Consider the following 23,499-nt stretch of genomic DNA (forward strand, 5'->3'; position numbering starts at 1 on the left):
AAGAACGTCTGAGGAACAGTGGGGGGGGGAGGGAGGGGAATAAACAAGGGGAAATAGGTTACTTTTCATAATGAATCAACCATTCCCAGTCTTACCTTCAAATCAGCGGCACTGCTATGGGTACCCGCATGGCCCCACAGTATGCCAACTTTTTTATGGCTGACTTAGAACAACGCTTCCTCAGTTCTCGTCCCCTAACGCCCCTACTCTACTTGCACTATATTGATGACGACATCTTCATCATCTGGACCTATGGAAAAGAAACCCTTGAGGAATTCCACCATGATTTCAACAATTTCCATCCCACCATCAACCTCAGCCTGGTCCAGTCCACACAAGAGATCCACTTCCTGGACACTACAGTGCTAATAAACGATGGTCACATAAACACCACCCTATACCGGAAACCTACTGACCACTATTCCTACCTACATGCCTCCAACTTTCACCCTGATCACACCACACGATCCATTGTCTACAGCCAAGCTCTGCGATACAACCGCATTTGCTCCAACCCCTCAGACAGAGACAAACACCTACAAGATCTCTATCAAGCATTCTTACAACTACAATACCCACCTGCTGAAGTGAAGAAACAGATTGACAGAGCCAGAAGAGTTCCCAGAAGTCACCTACTACAGGACAGGCCTAACAGAGAAAACAACAGAAAGTCACTAGCCGTCACCTTCAGCCCCCAACTAAAACCCCTCCAACACATTATCAAGGATCTACAACCTATCCTGAAGGACAACCCAACACTCTCACAAATCTTGGGAGACAGGCCAGTCCTTGCCTACAGACAGCCCCCCAACCTGAAGCGAATACTCACCAGCAACCACATACCACACAACAGAACCACTAACCCAGGAACCTATCCTTGCAACAAAGCCTGTTACCAACTGTGCCCACATATCTATTCAGGTGACACCATCACAGGGCCTAATAACATCAGCCACACTATCAGAGGCTCGTTCACCTGCACATCTACCAATGTGATATATGCCATCATGTGCCAGCAATGCCCCTCTGCCATGTACATTGGTCAAACTGGACAGTCTCTACGTAAAAGAATAAATGGACACAAATCAGATGTCAAGAATTATAACATTCATAAACCAGTCAGAGAACACTTCAATCTCTCTGGTCACTCAATTTCTGATCTCAAAGTGACTATCCTTCAACAAAAAAACTTTGAAAACAGACTCCAACGAGAGACTGCTGAATTGGAATTCATTTGCAAATTGGATACAATTAACTTAGGCTTGAATAGAGACTGGGAATGGTTGATTCATTATAAAAAGTAACCTATTTCCCCTTGTTTATTCCTTTCCCCCCCACTGTTCCTCATACGTTCTTGTTAAACCCTGGATTTGTGCTGGAAATGGCCCACCTTGATTATCATACACATTGTAAGGAGAGTGATCACTTTAGATAAGCTATTACCAGCAGGAGAGTGGGGTGGGGGGAAAGAAAACCTTTTGTAGTGATAAACACCCATTTTTTCATGGTCTGTGTGTATAAAAACATCTTCTGTATTTTCCACAGTACGCATCTGATGAAGTGAGCTGTAGCTCACGAACCTTATGCTCAAATAAATTGGTTAGTCTCTAAGATGCCACAAGTACTCCTTTTCTTTTTGCGAATACAGACTAACACGGCTGTTACTCAGAAACAACTCTGACATTATAATCAAAGGAGGTGCTGTGGTCATCATGAACAGGTCGGATTATGAACAGGAGGCTGCCAGGCAACTCTCCAACACAACCTTCTGCAGGCCACTATCCTCCGATTCCACTGAGAAGTACCAAAAGAAACTACACCATCTGCTCAAGAAACTCCCTGCTATAGCACAGGAACAAATCTACAGATATACACCTAGAGCCCTGACCAGGGGTATTCTATCTGCTATCCAAGATCCATAAACCTGGAAACCTAGATGCCCCATCAACTCAGGCATTGGTAGCAGGATTGTCTTACATTTTATTATCTTACAGCAGGATTATCTGACTATTTGGACTCCCTCCTCAGACCCTACGTTACCAGCACTCCTAGCTAGCTTTGACACACCACTGACTTCCTGAGTCTACCTACCAATGCATTGGTAATCTTCCTGAAAACACCATCATAGATTCATAGATTCATAGATATTTAGGTCAGAAGGGACCATTATGATCATCTAGTCTGACCTCCTGCACAATGCAGGCCACAGAATTTCACCCACCACTCCTAAAAAAGACCTCACACCTATATCTGTGCTATTGAAGTCCTCAAATTGTAGTTTGAAGACCTCAAGGAGCAGAGAATCCTCCAGCAAGTGACCCGTGCCCCATGCTACAGAGGAAGGCGAAAAACCTCCAGGGCCTTCCAATCTGCCCTGGAGGAAAATTCCTTCCCGACCCCAAATATGGCGATCAGCTAAACCCTGAGCATATGGGCAAGATTCATCAGCCAGATACTACAGAAAATTCTTTCCCGGGTAACTTGGATCTTACCCCATCTAAAAACCCATCACAGGCCATTAGGCCTATTTACCATGAATATTTAATTACCAAAACCATGTTATCCCATCATACCATCTCCTCCATAAACTTATCGAGTTTAATCTTAAAGCAAGATAGATCTTTTGCCCCCACTACTTCCCTCGGAAGGCTATTCCAAAACTTCACTCCTCTGATGGTTAGAAACCTTCGTCTAATTTCTAATCTAAATTTCCTAGTGGCCAGTTTATATCCATTTGTTCTTGTGTCCACATTGGTACTGAGTTTAAATAATTCCTCTCCCTCTCTGGTATTTATCCCTCTGATATATTTATAGAGAGCAATCATATCTCCCCTCAACCTTCTTTTAGTTAGGCTAAACAAGCCAAGCTCCCTGAGTCTCCTTTCATAAGACAAGTTTTCCATTCCTCGAATCATCCTAGTAGTTTGAATTCATCCTTGCATCCATGGATGTAGAAGAACTTTTGGGGACAACTTTATGCCTTCAAGTCAGTGGCACTACTACGGGTACCCACATGACTCCACACTATGCCAACGTTTTTATGGCTGATTTAGAACAACGCTTCCTCAGCTCTCGTCCCCTAGAGCCCCTCCTCTACTTGTGCTACACTGATGATGTCATCATTTGGACCCACGGGAAGAAGGCCCTTGAAGGATTCTACCTGGATTTCAACAATTTCCACCCCACCATCAACCTCAGCCTGGACCCATCCACACAAGAGATCCACTTCCTGGACACTACAGTGCAAATAAGCGATGGTCACATAAACACCACCCTATACTGGAAACCTACTGACCACTATACTTACCTACATGCCTCCAGCTTCCATCCAGGACACATCACAAGATCCATCGTCTACAGCCAAGCCCTAAGATACAACCGCATTTGCTCCAATCCCTCAGACAGAGACAAACACCTACAAGATCTTTATCAAGCATTCTTAAAACTACAATACCCACCTGGGGAAGTGAGGAAACAGATTGACAGAGCGAGATGGGTACTCAGAAGTCACCTACTACAGGACAGGCCAACAAGGAAAACAACAGAACACCACAGGCCATCATTTACAGCCCCCAGCTAAAACCTCTTCAGCACATCATCAACGATCTACAAACTATCCTGGAAAACAATCCCTCACTCTCTCAGACCTTGGGAGACAGACCAGTCTTCACTTACAGACAGCCCCCCAACTTGAAGCAAATACTCACCAGCAACTAAACATCACACCACAGAAACACTAACCCAGGAACCAATCCCTGTAACAAACCCCGTTGCCCACTCTGTCCCCATATCTACTCTAACGACACCATCAGAGGACACAAACACATCAGCCACACCATCAGGGGCTCATTCAGCTGTGCATCTATTAATGTGATATATGCCATAACATGCCAGCAATGCCCCTCTGCCATGTACATTGGCCAAACTGGACAGTCTCTCTGTAAAAGAATAAATGGGCATAAATCAGACATCAGGAATGGTAAAATACAAAAGCCAGTAGGAGAACATTTCAGTCTCCCTGGACATTCAACAACAGATTTAAAAGTAGCCATACTTCAACAAAAAAAAAAAACTTCAAAAACAGACTTCAAAGAGGAACTGCAGAGCTACAAATCATTTGCAAACTTAACACCATTAATTTGGGCTTGAATAAGGACTAGGAGTGGCTGGCTCACTACAAAAGCAATTTTCCCTCTCTTGGTATTGACACCTCCTCATCAATTACTGGGAGTGGACCACATTCACCCTGACTGAATTGGCCTTGTCAACACTCATTCTCCACTTGTAAGGTAACTCCTGTCTCTTCATGTGCCAGTATATTTATGCATGTATCTGTAATTTTCACTCCATGCATCTGAAGAAGTGGGGTTTTTACCCATGAAAGCTTATGCCCAAATAAATCTGTTAGTCTTTAAGGTGCCACTGGACTCCTCGTTGCATATATAGTATGAAATTAGACTTTATCTGTAATTTCTCAATTGAAAACCAAAATGCATCTCTCCAGGCTGAGATCCCTGAACACAGGTGTATGTTCGAGTGGACATGACATAATACAGTACAACAGGAGTATCAGCAATAACCCTCACTGCCAGCTGGTAGTGGCATTAAATCAGACACTAAAGAACGTAAGAGTGGCCATCAGGGCCAGTCAGAGGGAGGGCCAGGAGGGCCATTTGGCCTGAGCCTCAAACTTAAAGGGGGCCTCAAATTTAGACACTTAAGTTTTTGGCATTTGATATGTTTCGCAACTTGTTTTTATGTGCATCGCTATTGCAACTTGTTTTTATGTGCATCGCTATTGGACCAAAATGCGACACACACACTCGCTTAGAGCTGCAAATTTAAGCAAATAAGAGATGTGATTTGGTAAAAGACAATATTTTTGTTAACTGATAGATTTTGTCATATAAAAGTTTAAAATGTTCATAAATATTAATTAAAAATGTATCTGTTCTGATGCACAAGATTAGACCATGATGAAAGTGTCCTCTCAGATTATATAAACAAACCACTACTAGTGGCTGGTGCTGGATCAAGTGCGTGTTGAAAGGTAGAGAATTGTTACATTTTAGTGTCTTTATAGTTTTACGTCTAGTTGACTAAGGAATTATTTGTGTGTGTGAGAATTCCTCATTATTATCTTCATATGGTAGCTAAAAGGTGTGGCTGGTTGGTTGGTTGAGCCCTACTTTGGTAGCTTGGCCATCAACCATAGGCTTTCGTAGTCTATAGGCCCAGATTCAAGGTGAAAAGTTGTGAGGACAATCTTGTACAGTGAGTTTCGTGAGGACACACTTTTGAAATTTTTGAACATTAGCCCCCTGTCTGTATCTGTGTTTACTATATATATGCCATCCCTTTGTCTTCAGCTCAGCCTATTCTACCTTGCGTGCTTGAGTTTTGATTCAGTGATAAGGATAATATCCTGTCTGACGCTTTCATTTTGTGTTCTTAATTAGTATTCCTTCGTTTTAAGTTTTTTCAGCATTTGGGTACCGTTCAGTATTTGTGTACATGTTTACAGTAGAAGATTTCAAGTGTAGATAAGCTACTTATTTACAGCAGAATATTTCAAGTGTGGATAGGCTACATATTGACCAGATAGATCACTATGAAGAGGAGATTTGAAAGTGATGCAAGCAAGAGATGTAGAAAACAATTGAGTGAAGCAGCAACTAAGAGCTCAAAGCCAATAACTTCATTTCTCAAACCACTGGAAAACACCTTACCCAACAATGCTACAGATAATGAAAACTCCGCAACTGCAACAGGTGATATTTCAATGCCAATACCTCAAGAAGGAGATGTGCCAACAGCAGCAGAAGATCCTATGTACAATCAAGAAACTCAACAGCAACAGGAAGATGTAGATCTTACGCAGCAAGAGCAATCCATGAGTATTACAGGTTTGACTGTGACTGACATTGGAATTATTGAAAAGAGCAATGCTGCCCAAATTCAAAACAACTAATTTTAAGAAAAGATTGCAATTCCAAGTAACATTCTACAAGATGCTGATAATCATGCTTTCCCTACTCGTCTGCTGACAAAAACTCTTCCAAATGTGAGACCTGTACAAGAGACTGGTTATGCTAGAGTACAGAAAAACAATCTCTGTACTGTGCACCCTGCTTCATTTTGAACAAAAGTGCTTCAAATGCATCAGTTCTCTCTGATCAATCAGGATGGAGCATCAACAGAGATTGGAGGAAGTTGAAAGACCGAATACCATCACATGAGAGTTCGTCACACAAAAATCTATGTTGCATGGAAATCAGCCAGTAGGGCAGCATCAGCTGAAAGTTCAGTTGAGAATTTACTCTTGACTGAACTCTACAGAAACGAATAACTGGAAAAAACTTCTTGAGTGCATCCTGAATATCATCCTTTTTCTTTCTGAGTGGGGATTGGCTTTCTTTGGTTCCAGTCAACGTACTGGTGGATCATGCAAATAGAAACTTTCTAGACATAGTTGAGCTCCTCAGAAAAATATGACCCACTTTTATCAGAGCATGTTAAACGTGTTCAAGAATCGCAAGAGAGTCAAAAGAGTATACAAATCCATTATCTCTCCACACGCATACAAAATGAGTTTATTGAGCTATGTGGGTCATTCATACAAACAACAATTCTTGATGAAATTCAAAATGCCAAGTATTTTTCAAACATTGTTGACGCAACTCCAGATTGTTCTCACAAGGAACAGACTACTATGGTTATTCGATATGTTAAGATTGTAGACAGCTCAAAATTTTCAGTTTTCAGTTGAAGAAAGGTTTGTTTGATAATTTCACGAGAAAAACTGGAAAAGAAATTGCTGCTTGAGTATAGCAATTCTAGAAGGTTTTAAGATAGATTTTCAAGTCTGCATTGGTCAAGCCTATGACAATGGATCTAATATGGCTGGGAAGTACAAAGGTGTACAAGCAGTTCTGCTTGAGCATAATTTGAACTATTTTCTCCAACTGTAGAAACCACACACTAAACCTTGTAGGTGTTGCATGATTCAGCACAGTCAAGGAGGCAATTACTTGCTTTGGAACTGTTTAGCAAATGTTCAATCCTTCAGTAGCAGTCCACAAAGGTGGGAAATTCTGAAACAATATCTTCCTGTTTCACTGCATGGGATGGCCAAAACTAGATGGCCTGCACAGATTGATGGTGTTCAACCAGTTGCACAGCATTTAAATTCAATGAGAAAGGCTTTAAGTGAGCTGGAATCTCTCAATCTCACTGCACAGGCTCGAACTGAACTTCAGTCTATTCAGAAGCACATGTTCAAATTTGAATGCATTCTGATGTCATCTTTGTGGATGAAGCTACTAATCTGGTAATTGAAGCACGCAATGCTACACCTGATGTTGAGAGGGATAACATTGAAAGTCTTATCAATGACATTCAACAGATTCGTGAACAATGGAATGCGATCCTGAGTCCAAATTAGTAGCACAGAAATTGACATTTCATCTGAGTTCTCCAATCGCAACTGACCTACTGAATCTGATACCAAGCAGCATTATAGGATCAAGGTCTTCCTTGTCATCATTGACTCTATTCATTCAGGTCTTACAGGTCATTTGAGTCACTGTGACTAATTTGTACCCTTTTGGGGTTTCTTTGGTAGTTCAACAGACTGAGAAATGAAGATCTACTTTCCGCAGCTGAACAATTTCAGCAAAGAGTACCACAAAGAAATCTCAAAAGATCTCAGTAATGAGGTCATCTTCCTCAAACGAATATATTCCATGAATTGGAATTTAAATTGGATTGCAAGCCAAAGGAATTGCTTCAAGAAATACTCGAACTTGGACTCTCTGGGGTTTCTTAATATCACAATTGCATTGCGCATTTGTCAGTTTGCCTGTATCAGTGACTTCAGCTGTACGCACCTTCAACGTGTTGAAAAAGGTAAAGAACTATCACTGTTGAACTATGGGACAAGAGCATTTGAATGGGCTCACCATGCTTAATATCAACTGTGATATTGCATGGAAGCTAGATTTTTTCCTGAATAATTAGTGCATTTGCAGAGAAAAAGGCTAGAAAAGTATTTGTTAAATAAAAAAATATTCAAATTATGTCTCACTTTTTTTAGTGCCTTATTTTGTTTTCATGTGTCATCATTTTTTATTTTTATTATAGATTGGGGCCTCAAAAGCTGGAAGTGGCCCAGGCCTCTCTGGACCTCTGAGAGGGCTTGGCAGTCATACTGGGTAAAACCAAAGGTCCATCTAGCCCAGTATCCTGTCTTCTGACAGTGGTCAATACCAGGTGCTCCAGAGGGAATGAACATAACAGGTAATCTATCATCGAGTGATCCATCCCCTGTTGCCCCTTCCCTGCTTCTGGCAAACAGAAGCTAAGAATGCCATCCCTGCTCATCTTGGCTAATAGCCATTGATGGACCTATCCTCCATGAATTTATCAAGCTCTTTTTTGAAACCTGTTGTGGTCTTGGCCTTCACAACATCCTCTAGCCAAGAGTTCTATGGGTTGACTGCACATTGTATGAAAAAAACACTTCCTTGTCTTTGTTTTAAACCTGCTGCTTATTAATTTCATTTGGTGACCCCTAGTTCTTGTGTTATGAGGAGTAAACACTTCCTTGTTTACTTTCTCCACACCAGTCATGATTTTATAGACCTCTGTCATATCCCCCCTTAGTCTCTTTTCCAAGCTGAAAACTCCCAGTCTTATTAATCTCTCCTCATATGGAAGCTGTTCCATACTCCTTATAATTTTTGTTGCCCTTTTCTGAACCTTTTCCAATTCCAATGTATCTTTTTTGAGATAGGGTGACCACATCTGCACATAGTATTCAAGATGTGGGTGAACCATGGATTGATATAGGGGCAATATGATATTGTCTGTCTTATTATCTATCCCTTTTTAACCATTCCCAACATTTTGTTTGCTTTTTGACTGCCGCTGCACACTGAGTGGATGTTTTCACAGAACTATATCACCAATATCTCTGAGTTGTAACAGCTAATTTAGACCCCATCATTTTATATGTATAGTTGGGATTATGTTTTCCAATGTGCATTACTTTGCATTTATCAACACTGAATTTCGTCTGCCATTTTGTTGCCCAGTCACACAGTTTTGAGAGATCCTTTAGTAGCTCCTTACAGTTTGCTTGGGACTTAGCTATCTTGAGTAGTTTTGTATCATCTGCAAATTTTGCCACTTCACTATTACTCCTTTTTCCAGATCATTTATGAATATGTTGAAAAGGACTGATCCCAGTACAGACCCCTGGGGGACACCACTATTTACCGCTTTCCATTCTGAAAACTGACTATTTATTCCTACCTTTTGTTTCCTGTCTTTTAACCAGTTACCCATCCATGAGGGGACCTTCCCTCTTATCCCATGACAGCTTACTTTGCTTAAGAGCCTTTGGTGAGGAACCTTGTCAGAGGCTTTCTGAAAATCTAGGAACACTATATCCACTGGATCCTCTTGTCCACATGCTTGTACACCCCTTCAAAGAATTCTAGTACATTGGTGAGGCATGATTTCCCTTTAAAAAAACATGTTGACTCTTCCCCAACAAATTATGTTCATCTATCTGTCTGACAGTTTTGTTCTTTACTATAGTTTCAACCAGTTTGCCCGGTACTGAACTCAGGCTTACTGGCCTGTAACTGCCAGGATCACCTCTAGAGCCCCTTTTTAAAAATTGGTGTCACATTAGCTACGCTCGTCATTTGGTACAGAAGCTGATTTAAATGATAGGTTACAAACTACAGTTAGTAGTTCTGCAATTTCACATTTGAGTTCCTTCAGTACTCTTGGGTGAATACCATGTAGTCCTGGTGACTTATTGCTGTTTAGTTTATCAATTTGTTCCAAAACCTCCTTGAATGATACCTCAGTCTGGGACAGTTCCTCAGATTTGTCACCTAAAACGAAGGGCTCAGGTTTGGAAATCTCCCTCACACCCTCAGGCGTGAAGCCAATGCAAAGAATTCATTTAGTTATCATCCTTGAGTACTCCTTTAACATCTCAATCGTCCCCACTGTTTTTTTAGCAGGCTTCCTGCTTCTGATGTTCATAAAAAAAAAATTTGATATTAATTTTTGAGTCTTTGGCTAGCTATTCTTCAAATTCTTTTTTGACCCTCCTAATTATATTTTTACACTTCATTTACCAGAGTTTATGCTCCTTTCTATTTTCCTCACTAGGATTTTTTAAAGGATGCCTTTTTGCCTCTCATTGCTTCTTTTACTTCACTGTTAAGCCACAGTGGCACTATTTTGGGTCTCTTACTAGGTTTTTTAATTTGGGTTATACATGTAAGTTGAGCCTCTGTTATGGTGTCTTCAAAAAGTTTCCATGCAGCTTGCAGAGATTTCACTTTTGGGGTTGTACCTTTTAAATTTCTGTTTAACTAACTTCCTCATTTTTGTGTAGTCTCCCTTTCTGAAATTAAATGCTACAGTATTGGGCTGCTGTGGTGTTTTCCCTGCCACAAGGATGTTAAATTTAATTACATCATGGTCACTATTACCAAGGTGCCCAACTATATAATCTCTTGAACCAGAGCCTGTGCTCTACTTAGGACTAAATCAAAAACTGCCTCTCCCCTTGTGGGTTCCAGGACTAGCTGCTCCAAGAAGCCGTTATTTAAGGTGTCAAGAAACTTTATCTCTGCATCCCATCTTGAAGTGATAAGTTAAAAATAAAGAGTCTTTTCAGAGTGGCCTACAAGGACTTAATTTTGCAATTTCCAGAGTAGTCACTTCAGGTTGTTCTCCTCCTCCTAGAGGAAAGTCACATGCCACTGGACTTGAGGCCTTCCTATAGCGAACAGCCTGAGGCAGCGTCGCTCATCAGACCCCACATGCAAAGGGTAGAGTTATGCCACATGTGCGTGACAAACAAATTAAAACTGTTAGTGCAGGAAGTGGTATTGCGGGCACAAATCGGTATTACTACACCAACACTCCACCATGGCCTAGGACACACCATGCTACTGGACATGGCTGCCTTGCACATCTGACATTTCTTTCAACCCCTGGCTGTCCTCTCTGGTTTTTGAAGTTGGGGGTCAGCAGTGAAGGGAGAATATAAAGTATGTGGCGGCAGCACAAATAGTACAAACTACAAGAATCAGGTTGTCCCCACTCGAAAGCACTGCAGCTGAACTAACTTTGCTCATCCTGGTAGTGAGTTAATGCAGAAGAGAAATATTTAAATGGCCACATATTCAGAAGTTAACCCACTGGGATTCTATCCTGCCATGTCACACTTACACCCCTGCTCAGTTTGAGGATATAGGTCACACATGCAATAGGATCATTCAAAAGCTTCACTGTCGAATCTATTGTTTTCATGAAGGGCAGTTTTCAGAGTCCTGTCCCCTCAACCCTAAAAGAGCCATGGTACAGGAGTTAAAAATAATTTAATCTTCCAGACTCAAAAAGGTTAGCGGTATCTCAGACTATGCTTACGCTGCATTTTAAAATCCCTGGCAGTGAGTCTCAGAGCCTCGGTTAATGCTACAGCGCTAAAAACAGCTATGTAGACATTCAGGCTCGGGCTCTGAAGCTTGGGGAGCGGGATGAGTTTCAGAACCGAGGCCAGAATGTCTACATACCTGTTTTTAGTGCCGAAGTGCAACCCTAAGTCTGAAGAGCTGGACTCTGAGTTGCTGCCGCAGATTTTAAAACGTAGACAGACATACACTAAGTATATTGGTGGGATCAAACTATGAATTAGGCTTGCCCAAAATAACAGACTGACAGAGCAATCACGTGAAGAAGTTCTAGTTCACAGCAGCAGAGTTATCCAAGCACTTTTCAATCAAAGCAATTTCTAGGAAGCAGGTGCAGCTCCACATTCCACAGGCAGATGGTGCCTTGGCAAAGGTCAAGTTTCAGTTAACATTTCAGAACATAGACAAAAAACCAGCAGTTTCACAAAAGCTCGGGTTCCAGGTTTATTAAGCAAAGTTAACTGAACTGTTTTTGTTCTGCGGAGATTCCTTTTGACCTCACCCAAAGGGGTAGCAGTGTTGCACAGAATCACGGCTGGACTGTGATAACCCAAATACAACTTTGGCTCATCTCACTGCTGACACATGTGGAATGACTTGGGCATTATTACATGCTGTGTCTGTTTGAGGCAGGTACATGTACAGATCAACACAAGTTGCAAATGATAGTTTACAACCTGTCAAAACAAAGCAGGGCATTAAGCAAATGCACTGCCATGAGAAGACATACGAAAAAAATTACAGACTTGCTAATACACAATAAGTTCAGGAGATGCAAAAAAAGAAAAACCTCAAACACAAAAATGTCAAGAGGAAAACAATTTCAGACACAGTCTGTTCTAATTAAAACCCAGTTGTAATTTAATTTGAAATTCCCTTCAAAATGGGAAATGTACAGTAATGTAATTTAACAGAAACCAGGCTTCCTGTGGAGAGGTGTGTTCAAAAAACACTGATGCACAAATAGGTTCAGAATTCAAAGCAAAATGTCCCTGGGCATCAGTGGACTTGACTCTTGGAGCCAGAGAAAAGCAATTCATTACACTAGAGGGCCTACTGCTGGTCCTTGTTGTTATAATAGCACGTAGGATTCCAGAAGCAGACAGAAGGCAGCACACAAAATTCTGGTTACTGTGAAAAACGCCACAGGCCAGATCTCCCTGGGACTGACTGGAATAAAACAGCTAGTTACAGTAACCTGGCCTCAGTTCTTCAGCGTTAGTGTAATGTTCTGCAAGATTCTTCAGTTCTTAGCTCACTCCTTTTTCAGCCTGAGTTGTTTCTGTCTTGTGCCTGAGGACAAGCAAAATTGGCCATGCCAAATTATCCAAAAAACACAAGGGACAGGACCAAGAAAACTAGCTGAACCTGTAGCTGGCTTTCAAATCCTCTATTTCCAAATATCTGAGTTACAGATCAGAACTTTATCTACAAAAGAAATAACAAAAAAGAAAAAAATGGCACCGTCCACACACACACACACAAAAATCTTACAACACAGCCTTGTAAAAATGGTTAGCAATGAGAGCTCAGTCACAAAACAAAGGAGTCTAGCTCTTCAAAGGTCAGAGGAAACAAAGCTAAAAATTACTATTCCACGTTCTCTTAATAAGTTAAACTGACCTTCCTTCCCACATGTCTACAAAAAGGCAGAGTAATCTACAAGCAAGAGGGGAAAATAGGCTACCAAAAATAAAAAAGGGAGAGGAGAGGAGAGGAGAGGAAAGAGCATGCGCAAGAGATTGAGCGCACAGTCTGTGGTCATCAGGGCTCAGATGGGGCTGAGTTCCTTTTAGGGATTTAAAAGATGCAGAACAGTTCCTTAAAGTTTTCCAGTCTTCAGCAGTTCATTCAACACCGTAGCCATAAAAACCTCAAGTGTGTATCGGGAGAGAGATTCTTTCAGGCAGACCCACTGGCATTGTGAGGGCTGCTCAGTTTGTTTTAATCCTCAATGATTATGGGTTCATCATTCATGGGCTGTCGTAACTGGACTGCCTGGACTGGCTGGAGGATAATGGGCTTGTAAGGGCGTCTGGCGGCTCGCTTCGCTTCAGAGGATGAAAGCAGCTTGCGAATTTTCCTACAGACAGTGAAAATAAAAAGGAGTTTGTCACAAAAGTAGAAAATCCTGGCATTTCTTTGCCAAAATTACACAGGCCCAAGCCCAAGAATGGGTAATATTCAATCCCGTGTTTGCAACAGCTTTCCTATGTGCAAAAATGTCATTACCTGGATATTTGGTATCTTGTGCTCTTCTAGAGCTAGAAAGAAGAGGTGAAAACCTGATCAACTCCAACAGAAGCTTTGCCATTGACTGCTATGGAGCCAAGGAATTTATTCCATTGGAAAAAGGAGATTCCCACATTTTTACATACAGAAATGTTTTTATAAAGTTGGTCACAAACACTCATTTTCTTCCTAAAATATTCAAATTGAAGTTTTCATTCCAAATCAGTATTTTTTATTTAGTATTCAAAATCTTGTATTTCTGAAGTTTCACTTTTGTTTTTCTCCACATTCTCCCCTTCTGGCCATGGAATACAACAGCATGAATTTTACAGAAAGAGCTTCCATTGAAGATGACCCCCTGCCTCAGCTGCCCCCACAATCAGGTGCTTCCACAAGGCAGCAGATTTGATGCCCATGTGGAGAGCCTGACAGAACCACCCAAGGATATTTTCCTTTCCACCTCTCCTCCCCTTTGGTAAACCCTCATGTTTTCAGGAAGCCTGAACTGTAATCACCTTGGACCACTGGGTCCTGGTGCTTGTGAAGAAGCAGTATTCTATTCAGTTCTAGTCCCTTCGTACCCCTTCTCCTCCTACCTTCCCTGTTCTCTCTCAGGGACCCTCACAAGATACTGTTAAAGCAAGAAATGGACTGCCTTCTGTGATGCAGCAGGGAGGGGGGAGTGTTGACCTGGGAATGTGGCAGGGGAGTTTCACTGGGGATGGGATACCTGAGAGCCTGTAACCTGAGCCAGGAGGGGGATGGTGAAGGTAACACCTCTGCCGGGGAAACTGGACGAAGGTTAAAGGAGAGAGCCTGCTGGAGGAGTTTTTTGTTTCAGTTTTGTGCTGGCTGGTCGAACGCAGGGAACCCCAAGGCTGGGGTCTAAGCTCCCTGCCCCCCAGAAGGACTTGACTGAGTGGTCCTGGTTGTACCCACAAGCTCTGTTTTAGACTGTGTTCCTATTGTCCAATAAACCTTCTGTTTTACTGGCTGGCTGAGAGTCACGGTGAATCCCAGGAAGAGGGGTGCAGGGCCCGGACTCCCCCACACTCCGTGACACCTTCAACACCTGAGAGCAGAGGAGGAGATGCCCAGAGAGTTCAGGGTCAGGGGATTTTATTCCAGTTATTTTCTCATTCCAATGAAGAAAGAAGGCTGTCTTCAACATCTTAGATTCATCCACGGTTTCAAACTCAGGATGGTAATTCTAGCTTCCACAATTCCCCTAGACCAGTGGTTCTCAAACTTTTGTACTGGTGACCCCTTTCACATAGCAAGCCTCTGAGTGCAACCTCCTCTTATAAATTAAAAAGATTTTTTAATACATTTAACACCATTATAAATCCCGGAGGCGAAGCGGGGTTTGGGGTGAAGGCTGACTGCTCGTGACCTCCCATTTAATAACCTCACGACCCCCTGAGGGGTCCCAACCCCCAGTTTGAGAACCCCTGCCCTAGACCCTCAAGACTGATTTGTGGCTTTCTACCTGCAAAATGCCTATTTACAAGTATCCATTTAGCCAGTCCACAGGAAACTCCTCAGATTCCTGGTAGGAACATGTCACTCCCAGTACAGGCTCCTACACCCTTTGCTCTATCCACAGCACCAAGAATATTCACCAAAAGCTTGGCGATCATAGCAGTTCCTTAAAGGAGGCAGAGAACCCAGGTAAACCCTTGCCTCAACTACTGGCTGATTCAGGGAAGATCACCTCAGCAGGTGACCAAGTCAATCCAAGTAACGATAACACTCTTCACTTCATTGGGCCTCAAAGTCAACAGAGAAATCCACACCTGCTCCGATTCAAATCAACAGCATTCATAGGAGCAGTGTTCAGTTCCAGGGAGAAGAAGGTTTCTAACAATCAGAGGAGTTAGCTTCTGAAAAAGCTTCCCAACAGTAGGAGCAGCAAACAGCCCAACTAGTTTTGAGATGGAGCTTGATAAATTTATGACCGGGATTATATAATGAGTTGCCTGTGACAGCAAGGGACTGGACTTGATGACCCAGGAGGTCTCTTCCAGTCCTAGGTCCCTATGAATCCACTTTCTGTCGAGTGCTGCGGTGGCACACAGTTGGCCAGGGATCCATTCTATTGAAACACCGTAGGCAGCTGCTTGGGTTTTTAAAAATGCAACACCAGGCCTGGTGAAGAGACTTTCTGAGCAGTCATACACATGTTATCAGTGTGCATGAATAGTGCTAGGGATGATAAATGCAAAGTAGAAACCAAAAGGAGTTTGTCAGGCTCCCCAGTGAGAATCAATTGATTGGCATATATTCCCTACCTGGTTTCCTCAGTGGCCATATAAAACACATCATCCGGAGCATCAATCCAATTCATCCTCCTCCTTTTCACTGGAGGCATGGATCCACCACGAATTAATCGGACTTTTGTTGGGTATGATTTCCCATTGAGCAGCAAGTTTCGGCTTGGTCCCTAACAATATATAAAGAAGTAAAATTATGGACTGTAGCTAATCCATGGTGTCATGTGATAAACAATCAAACAAGAGGAGAGAAGGACTTAAAGCTGCCAAATCAGATATTAAAGTTAATTGCAAGTTCTCCCCCTCCTTCCCATGAGTGAATGTAAATTTCATGAAAAAGCAACTGGCCACTAGTACTAAAGATTGAGGTCCTCTTAAAATTACAATAGGACAGGATTGTGGTAAAAAATGGAGAAAAACTGTATGGCCAGTTAACCTACATTTGTACACAAACGGATCACATCGAGTTTGGAAGACTGAGTCAAGATGCAGCTCTCAGTCACACTACTGTAAATGTGGAATAATTCCATTGAATTTCAGAAGGAAATCTGGATTTACACCTAGTAAAATTTAAAAATCTGACTCTAAGGTTAAAAATCTGACAAACTCTCACACTCACCTGAATCCCTTTTGCTTTAAGGATGTTCCTTTTTAAGTAGGGCAACATATAGTTAAAAATTCTTTTAGGAAACCTAAAATAACAAACCTTAAGATGACTCCATGCATCTGAAGAAGTGAGGTTTTTTACCCACAAAAGCTTATGCACAAATAAATCTGTTAGTCTTTAAGGTGCCACCGGACTCCTTGTTGTTTTTGTGGATACAGACTAACACAGCTACCCCGATACTTGAAACCTTAAGGTGATCATTAGAAGGTCTCACTGTGATAGGTCTTATTCTGATGCCCCCACATATACTGAACTCGCTTTATGAAGTTAGCCCTTGCCACTCCTTTGAAAATTATAGTTCTAGCTTTATAAAGATGCAGGTGTGGGCATGCAAGGAATTAAACTACTCAAGTATAGTTGTCCTGAATCACTTGGGATCCAGTTGTGCCACCTGTACTCACGGTAAGTACTATTTAGAATAATCCCACAGAAATTAACAGCGCTCATAACGGACTGAAGTTGCAGAATCAGGCACTGAAAGTTTGAGGTGCGCAAATTAGAATTGTCCAGAAAGTTTTTTTATAGTGGTAAAGAAAATTTTGATGAAAGTGAAAATAAGTTTGTGAAAACTAAGATGTCCATGGAAAATTTTGATTTGGGGGGAAAAATTGGAATCCTGAAAAATTGTAGCCAAAAACCAAAAATTCTGATTAGGAAATTCAGCCCCAGTGCCTCATGGAAGAGTACATCTCCCATAAGGCATTATGATCACCCCTCTTGGAGAGGGGAGGTGGTGTATCATGGGAGTTCCTGGCCATGGTGCACCATAGGAGATGCAGTGTGACTGGGAAGCCCACCCTGTAACAGCAGAATGAAAACATGAAGCACCTAAATTACAACTCCCGAGAGGTACTCTGCTAGCATACCCAAGTTGAAATATTGGGTGAGGGGAAGGAATCTAAGGGTTTTTTTTGACAATTAAAAATTTCTGCAGAAATCAGATACTTTGTGAAAATTTCATTTAGTCAAAAACCCAATTTTCTCTCTCAAAAAAGTTTGACAATATAGTGTAGCAGCCCTAGTATAAATGCCATTGGCTGCTTTAGAGTTGGATGCATTTTCCTATTCTCCCTCAGACAATACAAGTCTATAAAAGAGCTAAATCCTTTTCTTTCTTAACTCCTTGAAAACTGGAGACAGTTGCCACACTTATATTACATAAATGGCATAGACAATTTATTTTTTCTCAACGTTTTTCTGCCTCCTTTGTATTTCAGACAATTTCAGCACCAAAACAAGCCATCAAAATACTTTCAGAAATTCAGCTTTTACTTTTGTGCTGTGGGGAACAATGTTTGAAATATCGTGTTTCCAGATTTCTGAAGGAGAGTCCTTTTCATTTCTGTGTGAAGACTATTTTCTCCATTGTGTTAAGTGTCAGGAGAACGATGGCAGTGAAAGTTCTCGGAAATGCTTGGGCAAGAGTAGGAACTGTGCTTGAAATCTACCTTTTCTCTCCCCAAACAGAGCAATCACTTCAACTGTTACATCCTGAAACACGGACCTTTCATTTTCAGTAGAACATTTTATCACACAAGCAGAGCAGTGAGAAATTGCAGCATTTTTATCCCTGCGGGTGACGGGGATTTGGCCATTTCTTATTTTTCTCCCACTACACTGCGAGTTTGTTTACACAGCAGACACAAACAAGTAGCCAGTCTCCTCTGCAGTAAGAGGTGAAACTGAATTCAATTAAAAATACAATTCACCACTACTTATCAAATGCTAATGTGACAAACAAAATGATCTGCTTCGTTATTACAACTAAAATAGCATGACAAAATTAAATCCTGGCCATAAGATATTATACTCTACCCAAGACAGAAGCATTAGATTTGATAATACTCAATCATTATTCAATAACTGTCATTCAGACCTGCTGCAGATTTACTAATTTCTGAGTGCCTCCATTCACACTAGTACATTGTGGCAATTTACCAAACAGGGCAAATTCCAATATAGTAATACCATGAAAGGGTGCTTTGTGGCAAAAATTCCAGGGTGCAAAATTCTTCCCACTGAAGAGGCCTAGAACAAGGACTATGTGCCATTAAATTCCATTTTGATGGCTTAAAGTGGCACTTCACCCTTGTGCTGGCCCTCTGAAAGGGGGTGAATTGGACCCCAGGACCACTCCATGAAAAGCACTTTGCCAGAAACCCATAAATTAGACTGGCTATTTGCTTCCGTCGCCTGATAAAGCTCTCAGCATAATGGATGAAAGGCTAAAATGTTTTTTTACTTTTAAAAACACACACATGCTCAGCAGACAACTTGCACACCAACTGTCTAAAAAATAAGAAACCATTTGCCAAACAAAAACCCTTCCGTCATGTCATCCCTTCTTCCATCAATGAAACACACTCCACCTAAAACACATTTCAGGGCTTTGCTGTAAACAGCCACTCTCTTGACTGCTGTATGAGTGGACACACACAGCGTTCCATTCAAAACAGAATTTCACTGATACAGATTGCACTGTGTCTTTTTTCATTTAAACACCCAGATCTGTTTTTCAGACAGAAAACTATCCTGGCTAATTGGAAGAAAAAAAAAGGGATAACGTATGAATAACTGTGAATAGCAAAAGCAGAAAAAACTAGATCACCCTTTTAAAGCCTATCTAGAGAGTTATGGTTTGGGTTTTTCTTTCCCCTCCCCCACCCCCCTTTTTGGTTTAAATGAACATTCTCTTACCATTTGTCTGGTTTGTCCGTGGTTAGGCAGACCTAACAAACAGGAAAGAGAATAGAGCTCGTAAGACAGCAATGATTTTCCAAGACAGAAAAAATACAAAATCAAACAAACACAACTATGTTTGCATTTGGGTTGATTTTATGATGTAGCCGTTTTCTACCACCCTAATCTTTTCCCTCCTTGAGGGATAACTGAGAAGACAGCATCCCTAACAACGCAATCTAAAAAACAAGGCCAAAAAGTTTAAATATGCTACCTACTTTATTCTCCATTCACTCATGCCTTACTAGACAATACATGGGAAACTACCACCAAAATCAAATCCCCTCTTTCAGATCTGGAAGCCCCTTCTTAATAGCTTGAGAACATCTCCAGTTTTCTGATTTTACGATTTAAAGATAAAAGGATGGTATTGCACTATCAAGGGAGCAAAGAGTAAAATCTTTACTATCATCTGGGAAAATCCGAGGAGCTATTTTATCTCCTGGATGTACAATCAGATTTCATCTACTGAACTGCTCAGTCCATAAGAACCTGTCACAAGTAAAGACTTCCAATATCTTAGTTCTGACAGTCATAGAACTCAGCAATCTCTCCATCACACAAGGTGATACTCCAATAACACAAATATTACAGGCACAATGATCTGATATAGTAAATGGTAGTCTAGTAACAGTATTAGATATTCCATCGCATTGCGAAAGGTCCATGTTTTAAGTGCAGAGCAAGTGTGTAAACTGAACCAGGGCTCTAAACAAACAGGAATATTACTGGACACACACAAGTATCAGTATGTAAGAGAATGAAGTCCTGGTACAGAGCTGCAGCAAAGGTATGGCAGGGAATGGCCTAGGTAACCTAATGCATCTTTTCCATGCCACATTTTTACTACTTTATGGTCAGTTCAAATGATTTTTTTTATTATTACCTATGTCCAGTTAATTTGTGCCAGCATGCACGTTCCCAAAACTTTAATCACATTTCATCAACTGCAATGCACATGAGCATCACTGGGCCCCTTTTTGGCTCAGAAAGGAACTGTTCTAGACACAAAGAGAACGTGTATTATAAGTGGCAGTTACTAGTGCCTGCACTAGCTGAAAAATGGATTTCCATTATAACCTTGCTTACACACACACTTTAGCCTGAAATTTTCCTTGTTTGGTCTTTGACCAAAAGTGAACTTTTATTTCAAAATATATGGTTGAGCAAAGTCCCTGCTGCTATTTGAGAATTTGGCAACAATTCTCTCTCACACACATACCACACAGCTCCTGTTTTAAAAGATTCTAACCATAATCCTCAGATAGATGCCTACGTCAAAACCAGCTACATCTGAAGATTCCTTTATATAACATAAACCCTAACATACTTAGTAAGAACACCAGTAAAACATATAGGATATACAACGAGGCCAAGTTAATGTTTCAGGAAAAAAATACAACTGTTGGACTTCCTTTTTTTGAGTGCTTGGGTGGTCTTAACTGTAATATTGCAGTAAAATCTGTAGTTTGCATCATTTATGGTAACAGTGCACCTTCCTGCAAAAGGGCAGATATAAGTAACTACCAACGTATGAAGTCAAACACACACATGCAGGGGTGCTGGAACAATTTGTATCAGGGGATGCTGAGAGCCACTGAACCCAAACTATAAACCCTGTAGATGATGGAACCCACTTCAAACCAGGAGGTGCGGCAGTACTCCCAGTTCCAGCACCTATGCACACGTCTTCATTTTCTGGCACTTCAGTGCTTAAACATCCACTTTCAGAGCTTGAGATCACCTAATGATTGTTTGTAGCATTGTTGCAGCTGTGTTGGTCCCATGGTATTAGAGACACAAGATAGATGACCCCAAACCTGAAAGAGCTCTGTTTAGCTCGAAAGAGTGTACCTTCCACCAACAGAAGTTGGTCTAATAAAAGATATTACCTCATCCACCTTGTCTCTCTAATGAAGGAGATGTCAACCAATGATACATCCACAAAAAGAAAAGGAGGACTTGTGGCACCTTAAAGACTAACCAATTTATTTGAGCATGAGCTTTCGTGAGCTACAGCTCACTTCATCGGATGCTGAAGTGAGCTGTAGCTCATGAAAGCTTATGCTCAAATAAATTGGTTAGTCTCTAAGGTGCCACAAGTCCTCCTTTTCTTTTTGCGAACACAGACTAACACAGCTGCTACTCTGAAACCAGTGATACATCCAGTATGAGGAAGGAGTTCTGTTGGTGAAGGGAATGTAAGTCTCCACATAAGCAGCAGTCACATTCAAAGGGCAGTAGCAGGAATGGCCAGTTGATGTAGACCAGGGATCTCAAACTCCAATCACCAGGAGGGCCATATGAGGACTAGTACATTGGCCCGAGGGCCACATCATTGACACCCCCCCGCCCCCTCTCCACCCCTTCCCCACCTCCATTCCAACCCCTTCCCCAAAGTCCCCACCCCAACTCTGCCCCTTCCCTTCCCCTATTCCAACCCCTTCCCCAAATCCCCACCCCTGCCCCACCTCTTCTCTGCCTCCTCCCCTGAGTGTGTGGCTCCCCTCCCCGCCCCTCCCCCCTGGAAAGTGCTAAGCGTCACCAAACGGGAAGCACCTGGAGGTAGGCAGAGGAGCGGGGACACAGTGCGCTGGGGGGAGGGGACCTTGGCAGCCCACAGCAAATAACTCCAGAGGGGCAGGGGAGGGCACAGGGAGCTCGGCAGGCTGCCAGAAATAACCCCGCAGGCCTCTGCATGTTTGAGGCCCCTGATGTAGACAAAGAGCTTGACAGAGCTGTTGGGAAGAGCACAGTCATTAGGTTGCAACATGGGACCGGAAGTCAGGAGATTGAGTTCTAGTGACTGCTCCGCAATTTTATCCATTGTGTGATTTTGGGCAAGTCACGTCGTCACCCCGTAATTCAGTTTCCCTTTCTACAAAAAGAGGCGAATACTGTCCTTGCTCACAGGGGTATTTGAAAGGGTTAACCAGCTGACGTTTGTGAATACCTTTGAGCTCTGTGGATGGAAGGCACAGGGCTGAATACACTTGATGCCAAGGAAGACAGGGCAATAGGGGCAGCTATGTCAAAGGATTTCCATTCAGAGAGGAGAGGTAGCTACTGGGGCAAAGGAGGATGCTGGTGTACAAGCAGTAGTCAGTAGCACGTCTATTCCCAAGTTCCAAGATCAGTAGTAACTCAGATCCTCCACGGTGAGAAGACACAGATGTCACATGTTGAGAGTGACAAAAGCAAGACTCAGAGGTGAAAGCCGGGCAGAAATCATTGCTGGTTCCAAGAGTTTGTGCTTCAAGTCCATACACAACAACAACCAAAAAACCTGTTAAGCATCCAACCTATGGACAACCTCAAAAGTAAGCTGTTCCTTCCAGGAAAAAGTGAGCCATGTTATACAGTTGATCATTTCGCTGATCCAGTAATCAGCAACATAAAATAGATACATTTTTCAAAGCAATTTTTATAGCCTTGCTATTACACTATGTTTGATGTTAAGATATCTATAGGCAACACACCAATACTTAACTCCCTTTCAACAAATCTATATATACCTGGAATGTAGAAGACAAGAAAAAATACAGCAATAGCCATTTAAAAAACTAATTGTGTTATGACAGAAAATTACATTAGAAATAATGGCTGGCCATTTAAAATGCACCCTTTATCAATAGTTATTGCTTCACAGTAGCAGAGATACAGTACCATAGCTATAACATATTCCAAATATAATCTCAGAGCTGCTGTTCAACTTTTCAGGGGTTGAGAATGGAACACAGACATCCTTCTCCCCCAAACACACACAATGAGGCAGTGAGGGGGAGATACACAAACTGAAGTCTTAGACCTAAGTATATATATTAGGGACAAAAATGAAGACGGCTCTGGCACCCCTTCTACAGCCCTCTATATTTAAAAGGAGACTTTTTCCTCTTAACAGTGTCTCATTATAGGGATCCCTGGGAAGGGGCTCTGGGATAACCCTTTTCTAAAACCCAACTGTCTGAAGGTATAGACTTCCATGAAGTGAGCTGTAGCTCATGAAAGCTTATGCTCAAATAAATTTTTAGTCTCTAAGGTGCCACAAGTACTCCTTTTCTTTTTGTGGATACAGACTAACACG

General features: G+C 41.8%; 1 protein-coding gene across 6 annotated transcripts in view; it reads right to left on the reverse strand.

Annotated features, from left to right (window-relative positions):
* Positions 1-11,935: 11,935 nt before the first annotated feature.
* MTA1 (metastasis associated 1) overlaps positions 11,936-23,499 on the reverse strand; it is a 145,600-nt gene continuing 134,036 nt past the window's right edge. For 4 of the 6 annotated variants that reach the window (XM_073356262.1, XM_073356261.1, XM_073356260.2 and 1 more), the window contains 3 exons: positions 19,374-19,405; positions 16,028-16,179; positions 11,936-13,587 (listed from right to left, as the gene is read on the reverse strand). In XM_073356262.1, the coding sequence (XP_073212363.1) occupies positions 13,449-13,587; positions 16,028-16,179; positions 19,374-19,405 (323 nt within the window). In that variant the 3' untranslated portion in view covers positions 11,936-13,448. The remainder of the gene's footprint in view (positions 13,588-16,027; positions 16,180-19,373; positions 19,406-23,499) is intronic. The other 2 variants (XM_073356265.1, XM_073356263.2) reach the window with 1 other exon arrangement.

The sequence above is a fragment of the Lepidochelys kempii genome, chromosome 8 (assembly GCF_965140285.1).
Source record: "Lepidochelys kempii isolate rLepKem1 chromosome 8, rLepKem1.hap1, whole genome shotgun sequence".
NCBI classification, from domain to species: Eukaryota; Metazoa; Chordata; order Testudines; family Cheloniidae; genus Lepidochelys; species Lepidochelys kempii.